The sequence below is a fragment of the Penicillium longicatenatum genome (genome assembly GCF_028827895.1).
Source record: "Penicillium longicatenatum strain IBT 33135 chromosome Unknown contig_2_segment0_segment0, whole genome shotgun sequence".
Classification (NCBI taxonomy): Eukaryota; Fungi; Ascomycota; class Eurotiomycetes; order Eurotiales; family Aspergillaceae; genus Penicillium; species Penicillium longicatenatum.
The window spans coordinates 6,603,766-6,616,784 of record NW_026643120.1 but is presented as its reverse complement, the minus strand read 5'-3'; the positions used below and the strand labels follow the sequence as shown (position 1 = coordinate 6,616,784).

The following is a 13,019-nucleotide window of genomic DNA, read 5'->3' as shown; positions in this document are numbered from 1 at the left end:
GCACGCCAAGGTTTTAGCTGCACACAGCCTGAAAAACTCGAGGAGTTAAAAACCCAGAATCATGCAGGAAGAAACATGAAAATAGAAAATGACGTTTCTTTGATTTCTGTTACTTTTGAATCTACACATAGTTCGTAGCTATGGTAGGTTGGTGAACCGAGCTTTTGTGCCTGATTAATCATGGCAGAAATGTGGTATTATTGGTAATTATCGTATTAATCTTACACAATACGTGTGGAGATGATTTTCTGCCGGCGACTTTTTTTTTTTTATCTCCGCAGTTCTGCATTCTCCGTTTATCCAAAAGTTTGGCTGGAGGTCTACCTTGGATTGAAGCCAATTCTCCAGCGAACCATTATCACAGTCCTACAATGTTTGCTGTCCCAGGATGGTCGCTTTCAAGCGGCCCCAAGCGCGAGACCGAGACCGCAAAGCCCAACGATTCTAAGTCCAAGGAATCCTCCACCCCAAATGGCAAAAATGGAAACAACAAGCGCAAGCGTGGCAATGACAGCGTCACCGGCAGCAATGTCAATGATATGTACCGCAAGCACATCGAGGGCCATGTTCCCAAACCTGCCAAACGCGACAGAAAGAAGAAGGAGAAGAAAGAGAAGCCTGCTACCGAGGAGACTGAACCTGCTGTGACGAACGAGACCGAAGAAACCGCCTCTGCACCAGCAGTCCAGGGGGATGAAAGCGCTCCCCAGAAGAAGCAGAAGAAGAACAAAAAGAACAAGGACCAGAAGGATGGCTCTGCCGCTGCGCCTGCCGCTGAAACAATTGCTGCAGCCGACGCCGTGGTTGCACCTCCACCAACCACAGCAACTCTGACCCCGCTCCAGCAAGCAATGCGCCAGAAACTGATCTCCTCTCGCTTCCGCCACTTGAACGAAACACTGTACACCACCGATTCCTCCAAAGCCGTTGAACTATTCAATGCCAACCCAGAGCTCTTCAGCGAATACCACGCTGGTTTCTCCCGCCAGGTAAAAGAATCCTGGCCCTCCAACCCGGTGGATGGCTATATCCAGTTTGTCCGCCGTCGTGGCGCTGTGCCCGTTCCCAAGAGAGGAATGAAGGCCAATCCCAATAAGCCGCAGCCTCTTCCCCGCAGACCCAACGGATCATGCACTATCGCCGATTTGGGCTGTGGTGATGCCGGACTTGCGCGCGCTTTGACTCCTTCCGCGAAGAAGTTGAATATTAAGCTGAAGAGCTACGATCTCCAAGCACCGGATCCCCTCATCACCAAGGCAGACATCTCCAACCTGCCCCTTGAAGATGGATCCGTTGACGTGACAGTCTTCTGTCTGAGTCTGATGGGAACCAACTGGGTGTCCTTTGTGGAGGAAGCCTGGCGTGTGCTGCGCGGCGACGGCAAGGGCGAGTGCTGGGTCAGCGAGGTGAAGAGCCGATTCGGCAAAGTGACTCGCAAGAAGGCGCAGATTGGAGCCCAGAAGCCCCTTAGCAAGACCCAACAGAAGAAGCTACCGAAGAAGAAGGCTGGAGATGATGAGGATGATGAGGATGATGCTGACATCTTCGCTGAGGATGCTCGTCCTGCTGATAACAGTGATGACACTGATATCTCTGCTTTCATTGAGGTCTTCCGGTCTCGTGGATTTATCCTCAAGCAGGAGTCAGTCGAGAAGTCAAACAAGATGTTTGTGAAGATGGAGTTCATCAAGGCAAATGGTGCCCCCGCGAAGGGTAAGTATGCTGGCGTTGGTGCTCCTGCTCCTGCTGCTGGCAAGAAGCGTTTTGTCGACCGCAAGCCGGATGCCGGCAATACCATGACACCGGAGCAGGAAGCTCAGGTGCTCAAGCCCTGTGTGTATAAGATCCGGTAGTTCCATATTGAGATACCAAAAAGTTATGTTTGAATTCGAAACTCCGTCGGCCTTATTATAAATTTTCCTTTGGAACTTCCAGCATGATCAGCTCGATTTACTACCGTACTTAATACTCTTACTATAGTTCTATCAACTGAGTGTTTACTTCCGGAGCCGGTCTCCCACCTCGGAACGGATGTGTTCAGCACTCAAATAATATCAAGAGCTCTACGTATTGGACACAATACTTTCAAATGACAACGTAAAATGCTCACCGAGCTCTGTTAGAACTCACTTTCAACTTTAGGCAGTATCTATTGGTTTCCACCAAGCTGTGCAACAGCCCGGCCCATCTCCTCATCATCGTAGATGCGGAATCCCTTCTCTTTGGTAACACTTGCCAACTGCACGTTCTTGGAATCAAGCTTCTCCTCCATAACCTGCTTCAGTGTCTTCAGCACCAGCGTCTCGGCCTCAGCAAGAGTCAAAGAGCGGTGGTATTCGTTCTGCAACTCTGCCTGGGCACCTTCGCTTCCGGAGCCGATAGCCTTAGCATCATATCGGTAGAAAGTACCTGAAGGCTCAGCGTGATATCTGCAGGGGAAAAGTCATTAGCGAAAGAAAGGTGTGAGGCTTCAAGGCCAAACGTACAGCTGAGGCCCATCCTCGTCATAACCGGCAATTAACAACGCAACACCAAAAGGTCTAGACATCACGCTCTCCTCATCATCACCACTCTCTCCGAACCGGAGAGCCAAGTCACAAATTGCCTGTGTGGTACTCTCGACGCGCAGCGGCTCGGCGTAGTTGAAAGCGTGGTTCTGGCATTCGACGCGGGCGTGCTCAACCAGGTTTCGGGCGTCGGCCTGGAGGCCGGACATGGCGCAGCCAATGTGCTGGTCGATTTCGACGATCTTCTCGACAGATGATGCTTCGAGCAGGGTAGATGTAACGCGCTTCTCAACGCCAAGGATGACTCCCTCCGATGTTGCGACCTATATTGTTTTAGTTGAGGGCAAATTATAGGGGCTAAGACAACATGGAGCAAGGAGAGTGTGCGAAATAATGATGCGGTATTCATTCATCCGAAAAAGACAGGGTAGACATACTCCGATGGCTGTGGATCCTAGCTTAATAGCTTCGAGAGAGTATTCAACCTGGAACAGACGACCTTCGGGGGAGAAGGTGCTGTTTGCGATGACATTGTTAGTTCGATCGGTTTGGATTGGAGTAGCGAGGAGCCTTGTTCAGAATGCGTACTTGATTCCACGGTCTATCGGGAAGCTGTTAGTGATGCTGCGGGTGATGGTCTGGAGGGACAGAGCTTACCATATTCGGATCGTGCAATGAACATATTGAATAGCCTTAGAGGATAAAACTCAACAGATCAAGAAGTCAAGGGATATCTAGAGCAAGGTATAGGAGGAAGGAAGTATTGAGAGATGGATGGGAGGTGTGAGCAGGTAGCGGAGCTGTTCGAGGCGGAAGCTCTACGCAAGTCGTCAGTGCCTGTTGGACACCTGGCGGATAAGGCACCAAGGCACGCAGCGCCCAAGGGTTGCTAAGTGGAGTTCCACGGTTTTGTTTGCATTGCAATTACTACTTTTCGTTGATTTTCCCGGAGCTTACAGAGCAGCTCGGCTTGAATTGACTTTCTAGGCTTTATGCCATGCTATACGCCCTGTCGGGATTATGTCCGTCAATGACCGCGCCAGCTACATGAACGCTCCACGACCCCGCGTTGTCTCCAATCGCGTCGAGGCTGGGCCTCGCGGCGCATCGCCGCTCCCCGACCACATGGATGCTCTACGGTCCAGCACCGCCAGTCAAAAGCACAGAATGTCCCGGGACCAGAGAAGCATGTCGGAAAAACGTACGGAGCGCACTACCGTCACAACTAGAGAGAAATCAGTGCGGAGGAATCCCATCAAGGAGTCGTCAAGCGCGGCCAATCGCGGTGATCGCGATAAGTCCCGACCCAAATACCCCAGCCAGCTTGATGGCGCAGGTTCTGGAGGCCCTATACGGGAGAAAGACGCGGTTGAAAGTTAGTTATTCCTCAACTATGTTGCATCCGCTTCGCATGACTACTTGAGCCAAACGAACCGTATTGACAAGTTCTCTATAGCACCATGGGATCCGCAAGCATCATTGATTCCTCATTCCACTGCCCCTCTCGCCTGTCGTGTCTCTGTTCCTCCATCGGCTGCGACAATTCCCCCGGCACTTTACCCTCAACCGTTCCGAGACCTTTCACCCGATGCCCAAGAAACGGCCGTGCTGGAGGATCTACTGTTTGTGTTCATGGGCTTCGAAGGCCAATACATCCACTACCACAGCTCTTACGATCCATCCGCTGAAAAAGACCGGCTGACTGGTCCGGTCTTCCAACTGGCTCCGGGTCTAGATCCTACCTTGCGTGATCTGACACAGTCAATGTTGAAGATGGCCACCCATTACAGCGCTATGGAGGCCTTCGTGGAGCTGCTGAGTCGTGCCGAATATGGCGCGGTTAGCCATGCGCTCTGCGCATCGATTCGCAAGATTCTAAAGGACTATTTGATTCTCATCGCCCAGCTGGAAGGCCAGCTGCTGAACAGTCCCACATTCACGCTACACCAACTTCATCTGCACACAATTTCGACGAGCCAGTGCCTTGGACAATTATACTCTTTAGGGCAAGAACTCCTCCGTCGCAATGGCCTTCTAGAAGATCAAGATATGGACGAGTCAATAGACGATTTCGATGACGTCGACAATATCCTGGAACAACTAAGAGAAGGCGGCGATCTGGTACCTGGCGCGATGGCAAGTAAGAAGATTTGCAAGGGTGGAAATGTCCTTCGGCTGCTCACAGAGCGCTTGAATACTTTTGCAGGCGATCCAACCACCAAGACTTTAGTCCAGGGACTGCTACGGGATGCCAGTCGACCCTACATGAACATGTTGAATGAATGGCTACACCATGGAGGAATACGAGACCCTCACGGAGAATTTTTGATCAAAGAGCAGAAGTGGATCAAACGGGAGAAGCTTGAAGAAGACTATACAGACGAGTATTGGGAGAAACGTTACACAATTCGCAATGATGAGATTCCACCGCAGCTTGATAGTGTTCGAGACAAGGTACTTCTTGCAGGAAAGTATCTCAACGTGGTACGAGAATGTGGTGGTGTGGATATCAGCAAAGCCGTCAAGGATGTGCCCAAGACACTTGATGATCCCCGATTCTTGGAGAATGTCAATGGCGCTTACACCTACGCCAATGCCTCTCTACTGAACCTCCTTCTCACCAAAAACTCCTTGACAACTCGTTTCCGCTCCCTCAAGCACTATTTCTTCCTGGATCGCTCTGATTTCTTTTCTTACTTCCTCGAACTGAGCGCATCCGAATTACGCAAACCCGCTAGGTCTGTCAATGAAGGAAAACTTCAGTCACTACTTGACCTTGTGCTCCGACAGCCGGGGAGTATCGCTGCACAAGACCCATTCAAGGAGGACGTTAAAGTACGAATGAACAAGATTGGGCTCACCAAATGGTTGATGCAAGTAGTTAGCGTCTCTGGGATTGACCAAGATCACCCAGAGGCCGCAATTGAGAAACAACAGGCCTCTGCCGCTCAAGCTGCGGATGATGAGAAAGATATTGTGGGATTTGATGCGCTGGAGCTGGACTATACAGTGCCATTCCCCCTCTCTCTCGTCATCAGTCGGAAGACTGTGTTGCGATACCAACTTATCTTCCGCCATCTTCTGTCCCTGCGCCATTTGGAAACACTGCTAGTCACCTCCTGGGCAGACCAGAACAAGTTGACGAGTTGGCGACACAAATCATCTGATAGACGGCTGGAGATGTGGAAGCGTCGTGCGTGGAACTTGCGGGCCAAGATGCTCGTGTTTGTGCAGCAATTACTGTATTTTTGTACTGCTGAAGTGATAGAACCCAACTGGGTAGGATTGATGGACCGAGTGAATGGAGCTGATGCCGAAGGTTCCGAAGTGACCGTGAACGGTACCAAACAGGTCAACCGGACGGTAGATGAGCTGATGCAGGACCACGTGGATTTCTTAGACACCTGTTTGAAGGAGTGTATGCTTACCCAGGCGAAGCTATTGAAGGTATGCGAAGATCCTTGGCTTTTCACCATACAGTTGCTGATTCGACTACAGATTCATTCTAAGTTGATGACTTGTTGTACTATGTTTGCATCATGGACCGCTGCGTCCCTCACGCGTGCCCTAGCTTCCGCTGACCCCGACTTGTCTGGAGAGACAGCCACAGGAGCTGAAGCCAGACCATATGATCCCACTCGGATTGGCAAGCTCGAGGACACACTTAAGCGATATGAAGATCATTTCAACCGCCACCTGCGGATTCTGATGGACAGGTCAGTCTTCCTAAGGCCTCACAAAGAACCACAACTGACGAAAATAGTCTCAATTACTTCGCCGCCACTGAGAGTGTTGTTCTCCTGAAGCTTGCACATTCCCTTAGCTCCATTAGCAAAGAGGATTGAGAAATGACGACATCGCAGCCAATCTCTTTTACTGCAGCTTGCATTCCTAGCGCTCTGGAGTCCCAACTGATACCAAGTTTTCCATATTCTGTGACCCGGACACGGCCTTTTTTATGATCTCCGTATCCTCGGGCACCAAGCTTCAATGGCTTGATCCTTGCAGAGGCGCCCCAAAACCGAAGTCCGGTAGGAATTCATGGCCCCATCGCATCATACCATATTCAGCCGCATGACATACCCCATTGAGATGGTCTGCTGGACTTGTGGGGCCCGCGGTGGATCTCGGAGCCAGCGATAAGATAGCTCCGACCTGGAGAAATGAAGGAACATTCCATGTTGAAATAATTGAGTGGTATCAGGAAAGCCTTCTGTATAAGACCTTCTATATAAGACCTAAGGAACTGCTCATTGAAAGAATGTAGACGAAGTCTAGAAAAAGAAAAGAAAAGAAAAGAACACTCGCGGACTCGGACCTTCAAACCCCGATTGTCCGTCGCTATCGGTCTTTTTGGCGCGACATTTAATCCTTTACTTACCCAACCCCTCAGCTATTTATTCTCTCACTTCCTGTACATCACATCATTCCATAGCGGGTAACCCGGAAACTGACCACTTCATCCCTGGAAACAACCCGTACGAAACCCAAGTTACCAATCTCCATACCAAAATCAAAACAATGTCCTACGACCAAATAACAAAATACCTTCGCACCCTCCCAATCCGCCTTCCCCAAACCCAACAAGAGCGCTTCGCCCTCGCCCTAGGCACAACAGCCGCAATCGGCACCTCCCTCATCCTCCCCACACTCTACCGCGACTACCGCATCTTCCGCTCCTACGGAGCAGGCGGCGTACCAAGCAATGTATTCGGATGGCTGATCGTGCGCGCGATCTTCCAGCCTTTCATGGGCGAGATGTTCGGGACGGAGATATACGTGCAGCGAGTACATGCGCTTGAAGGACACGGAGCCGGCGAAGCGGGGTTCCTTACTCTTGCGCCGGAACAAGTGCGCTCTGGGGAAAGGCCAGTCGTTGGACCGCATGCTGCGCCTCAGAGGCAGTTGACGCAATTACCGGACGAGGAGATTAAAGATGTGAGTTGGTTACACGGGGATTATGAGTAAGAAATGCCTGCTAACTGGGTTATGGCGAAGAAACTGCAAGCTGCGTTCAAGGCGTTCGGTCATCGGAATCACCATCTTGTTAAATTCCAGCGCTCGGGTCAGGAAGCGCATGCTGATGCTCTATTCTTGTCGAATCACCTTCCAGCTTCCGATGTTGTGAAGACGACGCATGGGGAGCTTGCGCATTTACATGCGAATGGCGACTTTTCGGGGCATATGCTTTTGGCGCCTGCTGATTGTAAGTTTGATCTTTTTTCGATTGATTCCTTGCTTGTTTTTGATGATCTAGTACTGACACTTGACAGGCATGAAGGCTATTGAGGCGGGCTGGGGCCAGCGGCATGGCTTTTCGGGCAGGAGGGCCTTGTCGGTGCTGAGTTTTGGGACGATGTACGATCTCCCTGCGGAGTTTCTGTTGATATATGCGCCAAGGAATGATGCCGAAATTGCAACTTTCATGCAGATTGTGGAGGCGGGTATCAAGTATACGACTGGACGCGAGGATGTCCGGTAAACCGGGCCAAATTGTTTAAGAAAGGTGTGCTCTACCTTTTATTCGTCTCAAATGTTGCATCTAACCCCCTACCAATATGCGTACCGGGGTGCTTGGGATGCGCTGCTTCTTTATTGTGATTTACGTGTTATATATCCAACTCAACTCAGGCGATGGTGATGATGAAATGAAGATGCTTATTTTATTTGTTATATAAGTAGAAGACCTGGTGCCTGTACTAAGGCGTCCTTGATTACATCCAGAAACCTGCGGGTTCTTTTATACTAGAGATTTTATCAACGACTTTGACTGATTATTTCCGTCTACAAATTATGGAAAATCTCGACCCATTCCAAGGGTATGGCATTAATGACCACTCTATTGTACGTCGTAGCTAAAGGTTTCAATAACACAATTCTTGCTAAGGTTTGGCTTTCAACCAAACCCCCGACTTGCCCTGTTTTCTTCAGTTTCTACGGCTTCTCCACACTAGCATAACGTTGAATATCTCCCATACTTCGAGTAAACGTTGACATAGTTATTTTCAACATTGTCAAGAATCCTTACTCTTTGAAGCTTTCCTTCTCCTTGGTCAGACGAGAACACATGTTTTAAGAATTGTATTGAGAGAAGACGAGGTTAACATCTTCCAATATTGATATCAAGCGTAATTTCAAGCTGAAAACTCTACCCTCTTGCCAAAGTCTTCATTTGTTGAGTTGAGATATTCAATATCAATTGATCGCAAGCCATTTAATAAATTGTTTAGGATCCATTTTGAGTGTTTTCAACTTCACGTCTGACACTAAGGACTTTGACACACGGTATGAAGGTCTTTGGATTGTGCTTTTGCAATGAGCCCGTCACGAAGCTGTTCAACGGGACAACTGATTTGAATACTTTAAATGGCATGAATGAAGACATAAGAGTTTTTCTAAGTCTCCGTACGCCTTCATACCATTTCCAATTTGGGATGTAGAAATACGCATTGATATTACCAGTTTTTCAACCTGAGAACTTCAACGATATTGACCTTCCAAGATTGGAGCCCAACACGAGATATTCGGAATCCCAATGACCCGGGGCCCAAATACCAGCGCAGATCAAAGTATAAACTGAACCCAAGACCGGGGATACAAAACCCAGTGGCGCTGGCAAAATCTCTTCGAGATCGCCGCGGATCCGAGTGACCGGGTCACCAGACCCGGGTCCACGTCCATACACCCGCCTTAAAGGTACAAGTCAGATACGAACCTCGAAATCCGGAGGTCGCCACGAACCACAGCTCGCTTGAGCTAAGCCACACCTCAGCGACAACGGTCATACGTACTCCAAGTGCAGGTGTATATATGCATGTATAGATTGCCTGGCACACAGACCACAGAAAGTCGCTTGCTGTACACCGAACCGAACAGTCACACGTTCATCGTAATCTATACGAAGCTAATGCATAAAACTCGTAATAGAGCCCGGGTGTCGGGTTCTACCATGTCCGGAGTAGACCCGCAGTAAAGGATGCATGGAGGGGTAGGGTGGCAAGAACACAACCCGCAGTAATCAGAACAGGCCTAGTTCGCACAGGGATCTCGTACAGTAGTTCAGCAACGGTGCATTAAGGCGTAGCCTGAGCCCATGTGCTTTGTGCAGTAGGTCGTTGAACTACAGTAGAAAACAAATGTGCTTAGTGTTGGGAGCCTGTGCGTCAGTCTCGGCTCTCTCTTAGCTCTAGAGCGCATAGGATTAAGAGGCAGATTCTTGATTCTTGATTCTCGATCCTTGATCCTTGATTTTTGATTTTCGAGGATTCTTGATTCTTCGTTCTGGATGTTATCCATATGTTCTGGATATTTAGCTGACTCACTTCGAATGTCTCCTTATCCTTTCCTGAGGCCCACGAGATATAGATTTTCTATCTGCAGTTCCATATACCATAAGTAATATCATGAGGATGGGTACTCAACGCAACTAGGACATCCCAATCACCTAAGACCGGGAAGGGCTACCAGTCCAAAGACCAACAAGACAACCCTCCGAGGTCAATCACATTTCCCCCTCATATCATACTGTAGGTTGTACCGCAGTGGAGCCAGGGTTACAAGGACAACAGAACTGAGGAAAAAGAAAGTAACACTATGGAGTACACGTCCACTCGATACGACCGAAGATCGGCTCAGCCCACTTAAAGGTCTCAATGAGGGGGCGCTGGGGCTGAGACCCGAGGGGAAGGGACGCTAGGAATTTTTAATTTTGATTTTGAATTTGATTTTTTTCTTTACGATTTACTTTCACGTTGAAAATTTAGATTATTCCCAGGACCGTGTGTTTGGTATTGGTGGGGGCTTACTGGGAATGGTGAGAATCTTTACCCCTTTTCCCTATTTGAAGCGCCGTGGTGTAACTTGACGGCCTTTGCCACCTTCCTGGCTCTGATATTGGTCCTGGTTGCCAGGAGATTCCTCGCTTTTGCATGTATGTTTTCGGATTAGCTTCGATCATTAGCGGCTGGGCTTTCAGACCCCGTACCGGAATCGTACTTCTTAGGAAGGTCGTTGAGGAACACCACAACATCTAAGATTGTAGGACCAGACACACTCAGCCGTGATTCTAGAGCAGTATTTTAGACTACGACTAATAAGGTTAGTCGCACTCACGTTGAGGTCCTGGCTTCCCGAGAGGTGAACCATGGCGCTGGGTTCAGAGCCAAACGGCGTCACAGCCCCGGACTAACAGATGGACATCCCTGTCCAGACCCGACGATTTGGATGCTTTGCTCCTCTTTCGGGAGGGGGCCGTCCCTCTGCCCCATGGGACATGCATGAACATACTGTAATGAGGTCATGTAATATATGGAGGGGCAGAAATTTTCGGACTTTTCTTGCTTAAAACTCTGACGTCCGCAATCTCTGGGAAAGTCAGGGCGCAAGCACTTGTGAACCTAAAAACAGGACCGAGGGCCATATCATCCTTTTCATGGAAACCGTCAATCCCACCATAACAGTCTTGCTCGGATTAATGATATACCTCCTGGCTCTCGTTCTGGCTCGTATTTGGCAAGACGGTGTGTGATACAGAGAAGTTGGCGACCTGCCTATTGCCTCACGTTGTCCATGTCTCATGTAGCGGTCGTGGTCATGGTGGAGCCCGATCTGTAAAGGATACCCACTCGGAGAATTGACTTGGTCACGTTCACTTCTGCATGGTCTATCCTGCGCCCATGTGGATATCACGTATGCCGCTTGTTTGCAAATTTGGAGGCGTACGGCGTAGAGTCCCGACATTTTGGAAGGAGACACTGAAAGTGGAGCCCAAGGAAGAACCCACACCTCCACAGTCAAAATTCTTAGAGTGGATATCTTTTCCGCATCGGCCTCCAAGATTCAGGGCTGCATCTGCTTTGTTCGTCCCGGAAACCAGCGAGGGACTGAAGCTGGGTTCCCACATCTACTCGTACCTTTGTACATAGGGAAATTAGCATCCCTGTCGGAAATCTGCAGAATCGGCCCAGTTTGCATCCGATCATCCAATCCAACCCATGGCTATCGGACAAGCGGTGAAGGGGGAAATGAATCAATCCACCGAAAGAGTCCCGAGGGAAGGGAATCCAACGAGGTTCTCGCTGATCTTGACCTGGCCACCCCCACTTGAAGTTTTGAGGGGAGAGTTTGTCATCGTCAGACCTAACTAAGCAAGCCACTTGGCGCCGTAACATACTGTATGCACATTGGTCGCCAAGGTTGGAGCCACTTCGGTGTACACAGTGCAAAAAGATTATGTTGGAAACCCGTCGCCGAATTGCTGGCTAAATGGCTTTTGGTTTGACTGACAGCGGGAACCGCCGACGATCCATTCCCGTACCTTGGGAATCTGTAATGCAGGGGCTTTCATCTGGCCTGTATCCAGCAAGGGCTGGGTTGAATTCCAGTCGACTTTTCTGCAGAGATTTTGGGATCTTCATGCCCATCAATTTTCTTTTTATTCGGCTCCCTTATATTGATTCGCGTCTCCGGTCTGGACGTAACGGGTAATGTTAGGGGTCTATCTGATCTGATAGAATTTTCTTTTTTTTCTTTTTTCCTTTTTCTTTTCTTTGTTGCTTTTTGCGGTTCTTTGATCCTTGGCCTAAGTTCCCATTCCATCATTTCATCTGTACCGGGCTTGTAACGTAGGAAACGCTGTTGACCTTGGTGAAGGCACCAAAGGCAACCAATTTTGATTTTCGGTCATCTGGCGCCTCAGCCGCTGAATGACAGCGGAGCCTCTATTCAAATTAGCCACACGAAAAACTAGGCGACTATGACGGGGCCGGGGTGTGCAGTGCTACCGGCGAGACTGTATTTCACTTGATCCACTCTGTCGGGCGCTTCTGGATCCTCAAAGGCAAAGTAGGTCATATGCGATACAGCGAACGGTGCATTAGCTGACGGCACTGCCGCCTAGTGTCAAGGTTTGTTAGCTTGGCTTTAAGCAGCAAAAATGGGGCCGAGTCTATCCTGATACTTGGTAATCCCTGGGAACGTGCCGGCGATGATCATGAACCATTCCTCGGTTTCTAGACCGACCCGCCCTTCCATTCCTCTCATCCGTTTGAATCGATGTACGACCCAGTCTCTCGGGGATAACGACAGAAGGGTGTTTTGTGTTGCATGTTCCAAGTCACCAGTAGCATAACATTTAGTCAGGGATAGCCAAGCCCACCGGGAGTTCTCAGATCATAGGAACGAGCCGGAGACTAATAACGCCGCATTGGTCGTTGTATTGGGCCAACGATCAACGAAATCCCATTTGAACAAAACAAGACGCAGGGCTTCGAAGCCCAACGTCAGATCATCGCTAAATATTTTCGTCATCTAAAAAGAGTTGGCACTGGGAATATAGTGTGTTCATTGCATTGGGCGGACTAGTTCTCTGCCCTCCCATTCGTGCACTTGTTAGTACGTTACCTTGTATGAAACTGGGGCCCCTCAGCCCGTTGACAGGCGCTCACGGAGCGTCTGAAAGATCCTCGAGCCGCCATCCAGTCCGAGTGTGCCATTGCCGCCGTCTCCCCTTCA

The 13,019-nt window shown here is 49.5% G+C and overlaps 4 protein-coding genes across 4 annotated transcripts; 3 read left to right on the top strand and 1 right to left on the bottom strand.

Moving 5' to 3' along the window:
• Positions 1–371: 371 nt before the first annotated feature.
• Positions 372–1,853, top strand: N7484_004988 (25S rRNA (adenine645-N1)-methyltransferase; the record flags this gene model as incomplete). The annotated part of the gene is made up of 1 exon (XM_057115408.1): positions 372–1,853. One exon carries the CDS (start codon positions 372–374, stop codon positions 1,851–1,853), a length of 1,482 nt encoding a protein of 493 aa, XP_056975548.1.
• A 296-nt stretch (positions 1,854–2,149) lies between these two features.
• pup2 (proteasome core particle subunit alpha 5) lies at positions 2,150–3,189 on the bottom strand (the record flags this gene model as incomplete). The annotated part of the gene is made up of 5 exons (XM_057115407.1): positions 2,150–2,429; positions 2,487–2,830; positions 2,945–3,023; positions 3,096–3,108; positions 3,165–3,189. 5 exons carry the CDS (start codon positions 3,187–3,189, stop codon positions 2,150–2,152), a joined length of 741 nt encoding a protein of 246 aa, XP_056975547.1.
• A 338-nt stretch (positions 3,190–3,527) lies between these two features.
• On the top strand, positions 3,528–6,352 carry N7484_004986 (gamma-tubulin-complex subunit SPC97; the record flags this gene model as incomplete). The annotated part of the gene is made up of 4 exons (XM_057115406.1): positions 3,528–3,882; positions 3,964–5,954; positions 6,006–6,223; positions 6,271–6,352. 4 exons carry the CDS (start codon positions 3,528–3,530, stop codon positions 6,350–6,352), a joined length of 2,646 nt encoding a protein of 881 aa, XP_056975546.1.
• Positions 6,353–7,028: 676 nt separating this feature from the next.
• On the top strand, positions 7,029–7,989 carry N7484_004985 (uncharacterized protein; the record flags this gene model as incomplete). Its single annotated transcript, XM_057115405.1, has 3 exons — positions 7,029–7,445; positions 7,506–7,713; positions 7,781–7,989. The coding sequence occupies 3 exons, from the start codon at positions 7,029–7,031 to the stop codon at positions 7,987–7,989; spliced, it is 834 nt and encodes a 277-aa protein (XP_056975545.1).
• Between the last annotated feature and the right edge of the window lie 5,030 nt (positions 7,990–13,019).